Source organism: Papaver somniferum, unplaced genomic scaffold (genome assembly GCF_003573695.1).
Source record: "Papaver somniferum cultivar HN1 unplaced genomic scaffold, ASM357369v1 unplaced-scaffold_158, whole genome shotgun sequence".
NCBI lineage: Eukaryota > Viridiplantae > Streptophyta > Magnoliopsida > Ranunculales > Papaveraceae > Papaver > Papaver somniferum.
Genome location: NW_020625264.1, coordinates 2,738,250 through 2,751,123, shown reverse-complemented (window position 1 = coordinate 2,751,123; position 12,874 = coordinate 2,738,250). Strand labels below are relative to the sequence as shown.

At 37.1% G+C, this 12,874-nt stretch overlaps 1 protein-coding gene across 1 annotated transcript; it reads left to right on the top strand.

The window, feature by feature from the left end:
- The first annotated feature begins 7,539 nt into the window (after positions 1-7,539).
- Positions 7,540-11,694, top strand: LOC113336992 (probable polygalacturonase). Its single transcript, XM_026582688.1, has 5 exons — positions 7,540-8,221; positions 9,306-9,426; positions 10,015-10,263; positions 10,399-10,552; positions 10,907-11,694. The coding sequence occupies exons 1-5, from the start codon at positions 7,781-7,783 to the stop codon at positions 11,430-11,432; spliced, it is 1,491 nt and encodes a 496-aa protein (XP_026438473.1). The 5' UTR covers positions 7,540-7,780; the 3' UTR covers positions 11,433-11,694.
- Positions 11,695-12,874: the final 1,180 nt, after the last annotated feature.

Genomic DNA, 12,874 nt, shown 5'->3' with positions numbered 1-12,874 from the left:
TGGAGAAAGACACACACACTTTCTAGGCAAAAAACAATGCAGTTCAAAGAAATAGTTGGGGACATATTATCTTTTAAGGAATGGCGTATGGACAAGATAAAAGGTTAGCTATGATGTATGCTACGTTCAAAAGATAGTTAGACACAGTTGCGTAGGTGGGATGTGCAAGTCAATAGTTTTTCTTTAGCGAGTTAGGAAAACAAACTTGCATGTTTATTATTCGGGTATGCCAAATGGCACATTAAGTATAGAGAGTTATACTTAGCCATATTCAGATAAATGAGTTCTTGAATGGTTTGCATAATCAGAAATTCCGAGGCATGAAGTGTTAAGTTCGGGTATCTTATGCGAAGAGAACCCCTATGCACTTTATGACATGCTTAACAGAGGGCATGGAGGACAACATTCCAAGGAATGTGCCAGCAAAATTGATTGAAAACGAAGTCCAAGTCGTTTATAAGTCCTTGTCATGTTGAGTTATGTGCAAAAGGCAAAGTCGGGACGCGAAAGTCTATGAAAGAGATCATAATGATCAGTTTGGGAAGAATCATTTTGTGCGTAGACTTAGGCGTAAATGATTCAAGTGGAATTCAGGACTAGTTCAAGGGAATTGGCTAAGAAGAATTTCAAGTTTTCATTTGGGTATTGATGCATGATTTGAGTAGAATTTGAATCGTAGTGCACAACGCTAAAGCGTGGTCAAGTATATGAGATCAATAAAAATACAATGAACATAAATGATGCTGATACTAAAGCATGAAAGTTGGTTATGGGTGTTTTGTAAAAGCCAACAATGATTGCTGAATTTCTGAAGAGTATCTGAAATTGCGTACATCGAAGATAAGACAAGTATAGTGTTTATACTGGTCCGTTGAACGAATTAGGTTGGGTTGGAGGGTCTACGAACGTCCAGGATAGTGTTGCACAATGATTTCACATTACAGTGTAGCCGACCAAGTCAGCATCCGACAAAATTTGCGCAACACTACATAGACTGTCAAGAGCTTAAATAAGTGAGACCCTGCAGGGCTAGTGAAGCAAAAAGGTGGCGCTACATTGTAAAGACATTGGCCAAGTAATGAAGCTGATTGGATGACACAATGAAGCTTCATTGGGGGAAAGGAAATGCAAGTCCAAAGTGACAAGATGCAACATGCGATGTAGGCATTGATGCATATCCATGGAATTGAGTCGGCCCAAATTCAAGGATGATGCAAGAGTGTAGAATAGGCCACGAGTTGGTTTATGCATTAGTTCAAGGATGGCCAAATCTTGAACTATGCAAGGAAGTTAGTAATGCAAGAGTAGCATTGTTATGGTCAAGCAAATTGGCTAAGCGAAGCATATGATGCATGAATAACCAGAATGATCTTAAGGAGTTGTCTTTGATGATTGAACATTAAAGCACAAGGATTAATCACGTGTCTTAGAGCAAGAAGGACACATGGCCAAGATGGTCGTGCATTGTATCAAAGAAAAGTTCAGTAAAGCGCAACAGTTGTGCAATATGGCTCAAGTCACGGCTATGAGTTGGTTAATGGCTTCACAAGCGTGCAAAAGGTGTGAGACAAGATATGGCGGTTATAAAATAATTTTATAAGCGTGAGAGTGTGTTTGTAGCTTATTTTGAATAAGTGTTGAGCGTTGGCCTAAGTTTAAAGAGAAACTCGCCAAGTTGCAACTTTATAGGCGGTTATGGAACTGCTCCATGGGACAGATGGCTGTCCGCTGCATGTGCAACAGTTATACACTGTTTTTAGCCAAGAAAGATGATGCATAAATAGTGTTAAGGAATTGGAAAACCAGTAGGCTTACATAGGAGATTGTGAGACTCAAATTGAGAGATTTTTTGTAAGGCTAAGGCTTGTTTTAAGAGGAACAAGTCTTTGTAACTCCCTAAGTGGTAAAGTTTTGTATATCTTCCCTTTGATGCAATACTATGAGTTGATTGTGTCATGTTGTAAGTGTTCTTGGTTGGCTGATTGTTGTTGGTAGTGTATGGCAATGTTTGAGTGATTTATGGTAAGCATTTGAGAAGCTAAGAGAAGTGAAATAAGGATAAGCACTTCCGCTGAAGAAACGAAAAGTTGGATGTTTTCGTTTGTGCAAACTTATATAAGGCTGTAGTGCAGGTGTGTGAAGCTTGATTCACGGAACCACTGTGCTACCGGGTTACACTTGCGCAGAAAATTTGCAAGGTGCATTTTCGGGTGTGATATATACCACCATGCATCTAACACTACTACTACACCAATAATACAAGTACTTAAACAATTTTTTTATACGGCAGTCCTACCAAGCTGGACTATTCCTGCTGGTAATCCAACTGCCTACCCATCAACCGCCCACCCATCGAGAAGATCCACTCCCAGCTCTACCAGTAGAGTAAATTGGTAAAAATGGGGGATCTAATACCTTCCCTAGTGGGAATCGACCCCCTACCCATCGCCCACACTATGAACGAAAGGGTGTGCATTAACTACTGTACTAAACAAACGTTGGCAGTTTCTTTTAGCCACTACTTACTCAAATTCGAGGGTTAGGTACCAAGGGTGGGAAATTCCTTTAAATTATATAATCTCAAATGGACTGACGGTTCTCATGCTCCTTTCTTGGAGGAGTAGAGATTTAATCCTTGAACCTTATAATTGCTAAAAGTATCGGGGAGCACTAAGCTACCACTGTATTAATCCATCAAAAATGAAAAAGGGTCATCGAAACATTTGACTTGACCTTATTAAATGTCGTATCGTTTGTTTTTCATCTTTCCGATGATTGTCCTCAGACTTAATTCGACTCGTACATCCGACTTCTAGGTCTTTAAAGCAGGTACAAGCTCATACCTGACAAGTTACGCACATATCTAACTAGATTTAAAAGTTCCTTTTTTGTATTTTTATTGTTAAGCAATTTTTTGAGTGAGATGAAGTAAGTCAGATTAAGGTTAATGAGTCAGCACGAATCCACTGAGTCAGACATGTTTCCCCCTATACGTGCCTATCCAATGCAATATAAAACCACTAAAACCAAAACCTGAGCTAAGCTAAACATTTTCAGACAAAAAACACTTATTTTCCCATCACCATCTCTACCCAAAATAGATAAAACAAAACCTCCCTACTAGTCAAACCCTGAATTCTCCTCCCTCTTCTTCAGATCTCATCATCACCTTTTCAATTTCCATATGATTTTTACTCAAGATTAGATTTTTACAAAAAAATGATAATCCCATCATCATCGTCATTTACAATAAGATGAGTAAATCAGAGCAGCAAAATTGGGAAATGGTAATCCCATCATCATGACCTGGGAACTTGGTCTTAGTTATTTTATAGAATCTCTCCGGTCTCCAAATCCCAACAACTTCCAAGTACAGGTCTACGACTATGCAACTAAGGGCAATTACTATGGAATGAACAAATTTGGAGTTTATTCATTTTGCTCCCATTATGCAACGAACAAACATGAAAAATGGATGTTCAAATCAACAAATCTGATGCTTTGAACATCGAGTCGGAACAATCATCGCGCATCTATGGTAACGACGGGCGATCTTGTTACGAACGCTGGCGTTGCAAGAACCAACGCGCGATCATGCCAAAAACGTCAGCGATTTTCTCATTGACGCCCGCGTCTTTTGGTTTAACGCCAAGTACAATCCTTGATTATTTTACTACTTTTTAATCTTATTTATCTCACTTTATCCTATTTTATCTCACTTCATCCTATTTTATCTCACTTAAATATTATATTTTATTTTTCATTTTTATCTTACAAAATATTTTATATTAAAAAGAAATACTAGTGGGGTCCTAGAAAACCAACTATGTTCATTTTGTCCTGTTTTATCATGGTGGAGAAACCCGTTGACCATCCACGTGGCTCAACAAAATTTTGAGTTTGAACATTACCATAATAACTGCTCTAACACTATCTACTACAACTAGTGCCTGACCAATGATAATAATTAAACAATTATTAGCCACGACTTGCTTGCTCAAATTCGAAAGTTAGGTATGAATGGGAAGCAAGTTTCATATCCTTCATTAGTGCACACGTTTGACTCGGCCTGTATCAAATGTCTCGTACCTTAAGTTTTCAGCTGTTTAATTTCTGTCTTCACGTTTGAATCATGCATCTGACTCGTAGGTATTTGAAAAAGGTACAAACTCGTGCATAACCAGTTACGCACATATATCAAGCAATCAAATAATATTTTGAATTGGATAAGTCGGATCAGGATTAATGAGCCATCACGAGTCGGCTGACAACTTATTTGTTTTCTCCTGACCCATCATCTGGATCTGATTGATATCACCCGACTCATCTAGATCACATTCAAAATATTTATTTTTGGAGTCAGATATGACACGTCTAACTTAAAAATATGTGAGTCAATGGCTTGATTCCAAAAATGGCTAATTTCTTTTAAATTGTAAGTGATCAATTGACATAAAAAGACTGGATTTCTTTTTGGTAGAGTGTGCACTTGAAAATCCAAAAATGTCCCTTTCTTTTGGTCCAATTATTATAATTCCTTGTGTATCCCATTTTTTAGGGATGTAATTGGAAAACAAACTTTAATATAACATATCTAAAAACCCGTGCCTTAGAATTTTACAAATTTTATCTCGTTGGAAAGGTTACAAAATTTAAAGTTTTTGCGAAAAAAATCGAAGATATTTATTATTCTAGGCACAATTTTATAAAATTAAATGTATATCCATTGTACAAACCACCACAAAGGATACTTAATACATTATATAACCAATAGATTTTGTGCCCGTGCTACGCATCGGGCATTTCTTTTTCTATTTTAATTTGGTGTGGGCGGGTCTTCTTTTCACCCCGTGACGATGTATTTCTAACTTGGTGTGCGCGAGTTCTTGCCCGTCCCGTGTAAATGCATTTACTTGGCCGCCCCGTCCCGTGGCGATGCATTTACTTGGCATTCCCGGGGCTTCGTCTCGTCCTGTGGCGATGTATTTACTTGGTGTGTGCGGGGCTTCGCCTCTCCCCTTGCCGATGCATTTTTAACCTGGTGTGCACGGAGCTTCGTCCCGCCCCATGACGATGTATTTTTTATTTAGTTTGGCAGGACCAATACATTAAATAGGTGGAGAACCTGTAAAAATTGTGTATAAATTTAATTTGTTTTTACCTTTTATTTTCGTAGAAGATATGGATGAAATATGTGGGATTTTTGTAAATGAAATAGTAGTTAAAATAATCCCTATACTTCGAGTGTAATGATTATCTATTAGCTTCTTTGTGTTATCATCATCTAGATTTGTGCATGTGTTTCGTGGTGGATATTGGACAGTGATTTCTCTCTTTAAAATTCAAATTAATTTTATTTACAGTTAAAAGTTTTCCATATCATTTTATTATTATTTTTTAAATCTCCGGCAACATTTATTTTCCGCTTGTTAGTATGAATTACCGTTTTTTTTTATTTTTCACCGTTTTTCTCTTTTATTGCACTTGCAATCCGATTGCTCCCACCAATTATAATCCATCCAAATGTTAAACCTCGGATATGAGTGGATGTCAATATATCAATTGTGGCTAAATAAATAGCTAAATAAATAAAGATCAAAAATTTAAATTTACTATTAATTTGCTTTTTTTTTACGATAGGTCAAAGGAAAAATGAGATTGTCGGACGTGACATATTAGTAAATTAGTTAATTTACTGATTCACTAAACGATGTTGGGCACACCGTTATTTCCTCTCTAACCTACGAACCAATACCATCAGATATTTTGTCTAACATTATTATGCATTTAAGGAAGACAAAAACAATGTAGTCATCGCTCGTTAATCATTGAATTTCCAGTTTCAAAGAACAAAAAAGAAAAAGAAAACCCAGCTTTTCTAATCTAGCTTCATAAGTTAATTAATTTCCTAACCTAAGTTAATTTCCTAATCTAACTTCATACAAAATCTATACATTAAGCCTCGGCCATCTGATAATGGTGCTTCCAAGATCACCTTATTTTCTCATGAATCTCATCCGTCTCTCAGTCTTACACTTTTCTTTCCTTTCCTTAATGTGAATAGTGGTGCTTCAATTGGATTTTAGGATTTGAAAATCTGGAAAAGGTAATCATCTTAAAAGTTGATGATGAAAATCACAGGAAAAAATCATGTTAACCACAGTAAAAATGAAAAATTACGTTGGTTAACTATAGATGTAAACGGGAATTCTTTTTTTTTTTTGGTGTGTCAACGATTTCTTTTTTAACATGAATTCCTTTTTAAGAGTTTCACTTTTTTTTTTCTTTTCTTTTTTATAAATTTACTTAAGAGTTTGGACATGAGTTTTGTCCACCTTTACTAAAGTACAGTTAACTATAGATGTAAACAGAGTGTAACTAAATAATTCAAGTTTAAATTCTAACATAAGTATTGTCTACCTATTTTTTCTCAACACAATTACTAACGGACAGTTAAGCATTTGATGTATCCGAATTGTAACCAAATTTTAATTATTACAATCAATAGAGTTATGCCAAGTGTCTTCACCATAGCTTCTGCATTAGAAAAGGCCTTTCTAGGCCAATAGGAAGCGAGGGTTTCATCACCGTTTAATGTGAGAGCTTTATTTGTCAAGGCCTTTAAGGGGGAAGATATTTTGGTTTATGCATCAACTAATTTTCCGTTGCAACTAATAAAACGTAAGTACATGTTTTCAGGAAAAAAAAAACGTACGTACTCCTTCCGTTTAAAAAAAAAAAGTAATATTTTCACTTTAGGCACAATTTTCCAAAATTGAATACATAGGCAATTAGGCATTATGCAAACCACCAAAAAGGATGCATAACACATTATGCAACCATATTTTGGTTTATGGATCGACTAATTTCCGTTTCTGGAAAAATGATACTTTCACATTCCGTTTCAGGAAAAGTGATACTGTCAATCCGTTTCAGGAAAAGTGAAACGGGGCGAAAGTATCAGTTTTCTGAAACAGGGCGAAAATATCACTTTTTCTGAAACAGAGCGAAAGTATCAATTTTTCTGAAATAAGGCGAAAATATCATTTTTCCTGAAACGGGATGAAAGTAGTCACAGACAAACCCTATCTTCATATTCTTCTTCGGTTGGCCTACCCACCGTGGCAACAGTTATACTAGAGTCAAATTCCGACACATATTCTTCTTAGGTGTGAGTCAAATCCGACTCAAAATAGAAAAAAACGGTCTGATATCTGATTTGAGCCAAATCAAGGATCGAGTCAGATTCCGACACCTACCCGAGTCAGCAAAAGAAAAAAAAACGGAGCGTCTACAGCTAGGACACATAGGATGGTCCAAATCTTGGACATGAGATGGCACAAATCTTGATAGTTGAGAGGGGAATAGTTCTAACATCCGGATTAGTATCGGGTTGAAGAGGAGAATGATTAAAGGTCCAGATTTATTGTCCCATATCTGGACAATAACAGTTGTCCCAATCGAAAAAAAAAAAAAAAACGCACTCTAAGTCAGATATGTCTGCCCCCGTACGTGCCTACCCAGATAGAACCACTAAAACCAAAACCTGAGCTCAGCTCCATTTTCAGTTAAAAAACACTTCTTTCCCATCACCATCTCTGATCTGAATTGTTACCCAAAATCAAGAAAACAAAACCCTCACTACTACCCCCAACTCAAACAGCAATAAGAAAATCATGAGTCAACCCCCCCTGAATTCTCCTCCATCTTCTTCAGATCTCATCATTACCCTTTCAATTTCCATATGATTTTTTCTCAAGATTAGATTTTTACCAAAAAAATGGTAATCCCATCATCATCATTTACAATAAGAAGAGTAAATCAGAGCAGCAAATTTGGGAAATGGACTTCCTTTTGTTCGTTAAGACAAAGTTTATTGATAACCCTTTGGTTATCTGTATTCATTGTGTTATTCATTTGGCAGAAGAATTTATTTGACGGGTTATTGATTTTCAGAAGAAATTCTGGGTCTGGGGGTGTTTTGATGATACCTAAGTTGAGACCATTTGTGTTTAATTTGACTGATTTTGGTGGTGTTGGAGATGGAAGAACTGTGAATACTAGAGCATTTGAGAGGGCAATCTTGGAAATATCTAAATTGAAGAATAGGGGTGGTGGGCAGTTGAATGTGCTTGATGGGTATTGGCTTACTGCTCCATTTAATCTTACTAGTCATATGACTCTTTTTCTGTCTCAAAATGCTGTCATTCTTGCTATTCAGGTTTGGTTTCTTATCCCCAGTTTTATTGCTCAATTTGATATGAATCTATGTTTATGTTTTGATTTTGAAATTTGATATTCAAAATTCGATTTGGGGCATTGTTTGGATTTGGATAAGTGTAATGGTATCGAGTTTGCTTGTAGTTTGAGCTTGGTTTGTAAAGAAATGAGACAGGATTGAATGTGATTGTGTTGAGCTCGTATTGGTTGTGAATGTCTTGTAACTTTTTAATAGGAATTCATGAACAATTTGAACGGGGATCGACGTAATATCAACTGTAAGGGTGTGAATTCCGCTTAATGCAGCTCTTAGAGCTGTAATTAGTATGAATTTGGCTTGTAGTTTCGGCTTGGTCAGTAAAGAAATAAGCCGGAGTTGAGCAAAATTGTGTTGAGCTCCTATACAGGTTGCGAATGTCTAGTATTTTGTTACTAGACAGTTCGACTAGCTTAGCTCTAGGATCACTCAATTTGGCATTTTATTAGAGTGTAGCATTTATAAAAGATGCGAAGGCGACCGAAGAGAAACCACCAAGGTGCCTGTACACTAGGAAACTAAAAGATTGCATTTTATCTTCTAAGTTTTTTCTGCACGTGTCCTGCTTCATTCATGTGAACAAGTGCACTGTCACCTTGGTGATTCTCACAGTCACCTTGGCGATTCTGTGCACAGTCACCCTGGCTTTTTGTATGTGCTGTACTCTTACATTTTAGTTTAACGTCAGATTTTTTGTTTTCATTGATAACTTGAGAGCTGCACATAATGAACAATAGATCTATAAGTTATGGTCATGTTTAATTTGGTTTCTGAAGCGAAGCGCCTCCCTTGAGCTTGTTAGATGTATGAGCCTAGAACAGACAAACTCAAGTTTAGGTAGCTCTTCAGAACCAACCTCGAATGGAAATATTTAAGCTCAGTATAGACAGTGCCATATCTTACGACCTGCTATTTGACTTGGATGTCCTCATTTGCACCTGTTGACTGTATATGTTTCTATAAGGAGGAGATTTGAATGAGTAGGGGGTCCTCAGTTTTTTGTTGACAACCGTTTCATGTTCTGTAATTAACTTGTATATTGTAATAGGATGAGAAGTACTGGCCATTGATGCCCCCATTGCCGTCATATGGATTTGGGAGGGAGCATCCTGGTCCTCGATATGGGAGTCTGATCCATGGTCAAAATCTCACTGATGTCACTATTACAGGTATGTGCATCCTGGTCCTCGATATGTGCCTTTTGCTTTTTAAGCCATTCCGGCTTATTAAAAAGCGCTTTCCAATAAAAAAATTCAACCCAGTGGATAGGAGGACACTTGAGGGTTTATTTATCCAAACTCCTCCCAAGTGCTTCATATATTGAAACTCTAGTAGGTATATGACGGGCACTCTGAAACCCTGTAGGGCCTAAACACAAATTTCACCAGCAGTTGAGGTCCATGTATTGCTTAATTTTATCTATCATGTTGAACATAAGTAGTCTCTGTTCTGCATCCTAAACCATAGGCAGGAGCAACTCGTTTCACTGTTCCAGGCACTTTGATAATCCTGTCACACCTCAGAGCCAGAGTCACTTAGAGATGAATAATCCAAATTGTCCATCCCGTTTCTATTGCTAGGCATACATCTTGTTTATTTATTTTACCTTTAGATCCTTCATTGATGGTTTAACAGCATAAATAGCCACTTAGTTGGGCGTGGATGGTTGTCGTCTTTATGTTTGCCTTGAAAGTTCAGATTTAGCATAGATCATTCATTGACGAGTTGGTACCTGATCTTTCTTCACTAATGCACAGGTCATAACGGTACCATCGATGGACAAGGTAAATCATGGTGGGATAAGTTTCGACAGAAACGTCTCAACCACACAAGAGGTCCACTCGTGCAGATTATGTGGTCACGTGACATCCGGTTCTCTAACATAACTCTGCAAAATTCTCCCTTTTGGACACTCCATCCCTACGATTGCAAGAATGTCTTTGTAACAAACGTCACCATACTGGCACCTGTTGTTGGTGCCCCAAATACTGATGGAATCGATCCTGGTAAGCATGAGTGCACTTGTCCAGAAGGATCTGTGAATTTTTTTTCTAAGGCACCTTGAAATTTTGAGCCAGAAGTCATTTTATCTCCTTTACATGTCTTTCGATTATCCTTATATTTATTCTTGTTCTGTGCAGATTCATGTGAGAACATGGTAATAGAGGACTGTTACATCAGTGTTGGGGATGATGGGGTTGCAATAAAAAGTGGTTGGGATCAATACGGAATCAATTACGCAAAGCCTTCTACAAACATTCTCATCAAAAATGTTGTCATTCGTTCTATGGTCAGGTGAGGATTTCGTCATTCTACTATTACTTGCGATTACATGTCAAAAGGAAAAATTATCCCCACTCTCTCTAGCGTAGGAGTGAAATTATTTTTACTACCTTCTAAGGTGGCTATGCAAGACCACCCACAATGTAGCAATGGAATGTCAAATGTTGAATCACACCATTCTTTTCTCTTATAACTCTCCAGTCGCTAGATTGTGCGTGGTTTGATCTAGCACCTTACAAGTCACACCCATGAGGATATCTTACCACCCGCAAGGATAATGCATGTGCACTTCTTAGATACTTGATACTTTATCTTTAGGGAAGGGTCAACGCCTAAACATAATATATCTTGGTTGTTTTATGTCAGTGCTGGAGTATCTATAGGCAGTGAGATGTCAGGTGGAGTCTCAAATGTAAGAGTAGAGAACCTCCACGTTTGGAGCTCAAGACGAGGAGTGCGGATCAAGACCAGCCTTGGTAGAGGAGGGTACGTTCGAAACATAACCTATCGTAATATAATGTTTGACAATCTTCGAGTAGGAATTGTTATTAAGACAGACTACAATGAGCATCCTGATGAAAGATATAACCATAAGGCAGTCCCAGTAATTGAGGACATAAGCTTTACTGGTATCTACGGAAACGGTGTCCGTGTTCCAGTCCGCCTTAATGGAAGCTTAGAGATACCAGTGAAGAATGTTGTTTTCAGAGATATGTCTGTAGGTATAACTTACAAGAAGAAACATATTTTCCAATGCGCTTTTGTTCATGGTCGTGTAATTGGTTCTATTTTTCCTTCCCCTTGTGAAAACTTAGATCGGTATGATGAGCAAGGCCAGCTTATCAGGCGTTCTGCAATGCATAACATTACTAACATAGATTACGATTTCTGATCAAATAGAGTTGCAGATTCTTGTTCTCTTGAAACAGTTTCAGTCTTTCGCCTTTCTTGGCTTGATCCAATTTAACATATATCATACTGCTTTAGATTCAGCAGGAAACTCCAAATCCCTTTCTTGGTAGATGAGATCTTTTTCTTTAGTTTTTGTATCATTTTGTTTTGTTTGATTCTTTCCTCCTCCACTGTTTGGTTGTCAACTTGTATATTACTTTCATAATTCCAATTGTTTATATTCAAATTTTAAAGTTGCTTCATGTGAGTGGTTAAGGAATAAGGACTGTTTCATATCATGTCTTGTCTTTTGAAACTTAATAGTGTTATGATCTTTTTCTAAGTGTTAATGCCTTCCTTAATTATTAAGGTATTATGTCTACTGAACTGGTTTGAGATCTCTTTTCTCTTTAACCGGTCGGTCGGAATCAATCTTCACCACTATATTAGAGAGGCATCTGGTGGATTTTTGAGACCCCAGTGTGGTTCGAGTATTTTTAAACTAGCAGTATCACAACCAATCATCACTGATAGTTATACTTGCAAAAACATTTGATAAAATTTGTTAGACAGATTAAATGCAGTTCACATTTTTCAACGATTAGTCGTGATATTGCTAGCTAGATCAGAAATGCTCGAACAACGAACAACACACGAGCAAAAAAAAAAAAAAAAAAAAAGTTTCGGATTTGAGATGTGAGAAATCTCTATCTGGGGACATGTTCATAATCAACAGCATTTCTGTTGATAGTAATGGGTTTCTACATTTAGAATTCTTGTGATGTCTTGGGTGGTTGGTGGTGGAGTAGAGAAAACATTTAGCTTGTGACAAAGAGTAATGGTGGTGGTGGTCCTGACTCAACACCTAGATGGTGATGCATTGCTATTAAACTATGTTTGCTTTATCTTTTTTTGTTTGGATATTATTTTGCCTCCAAATTTGACTAGTGAGTTTTGGAAACAACAAAAAGTGACAATTGAGAAGCCATTTCCTTGCTCCACCACACATCAATTTTTGTTTTTTCTTCTGGAAGATACAAGACATGGAAAACGTGGGAGTTCTTCAACTATATCTAGGTCAATCCATGAAATACAGGCAGACAGGAATTAAGAGGGGGCATCACTAAAAAGGTCCCCTCCATATTCACCATCAAAAGAAAAAAAAAAGAATGATTAAAGGAAAAGCAAAACAAAATCAATTAAAGGAATCGAGGAATTTCACGGTAAAAATTAGGTATCCGGTTTGAATCTAACTCGGTCCGAATCAGATGTCACATCTAACTCGGTCTGTATCAGATGTTAGATCTTTTGATTTTTCAGTTTTCATGATTTCTAACTTCACAAGAGAATTTTTAAGTCAAATTCAGAAAAAATGAAAAATCACGGATATGTGAAGTCGGATTCAGGTGTAACGAGTCAGATTTAGATCGAGTTAGAAAAAAA

Bases quoted from the DNA above. Each gene is read 5' to 3' on its own strand.
- LOC113336992 (XM_026582688.1), top strand. From the start codon at position 7,781: ATGGTAATCCCATCATCATCATTTACAATAAGAAGAGTAAATCAGAGC. The intron at 9,427-10,014 runs GTATGTGCATCC...ACTAATGCACAG, and splicing joins CACTGATGTCACTATTACAG to GTCATAACGGTACCATCGAT. The intron at 10,553-10,906 runs GTGAGGATTTCG...GTTTTATGTCAG, and splicing joins GTCATTCGTTCTATGGTCAG to TGCTGGAGTATCTATAGGCA.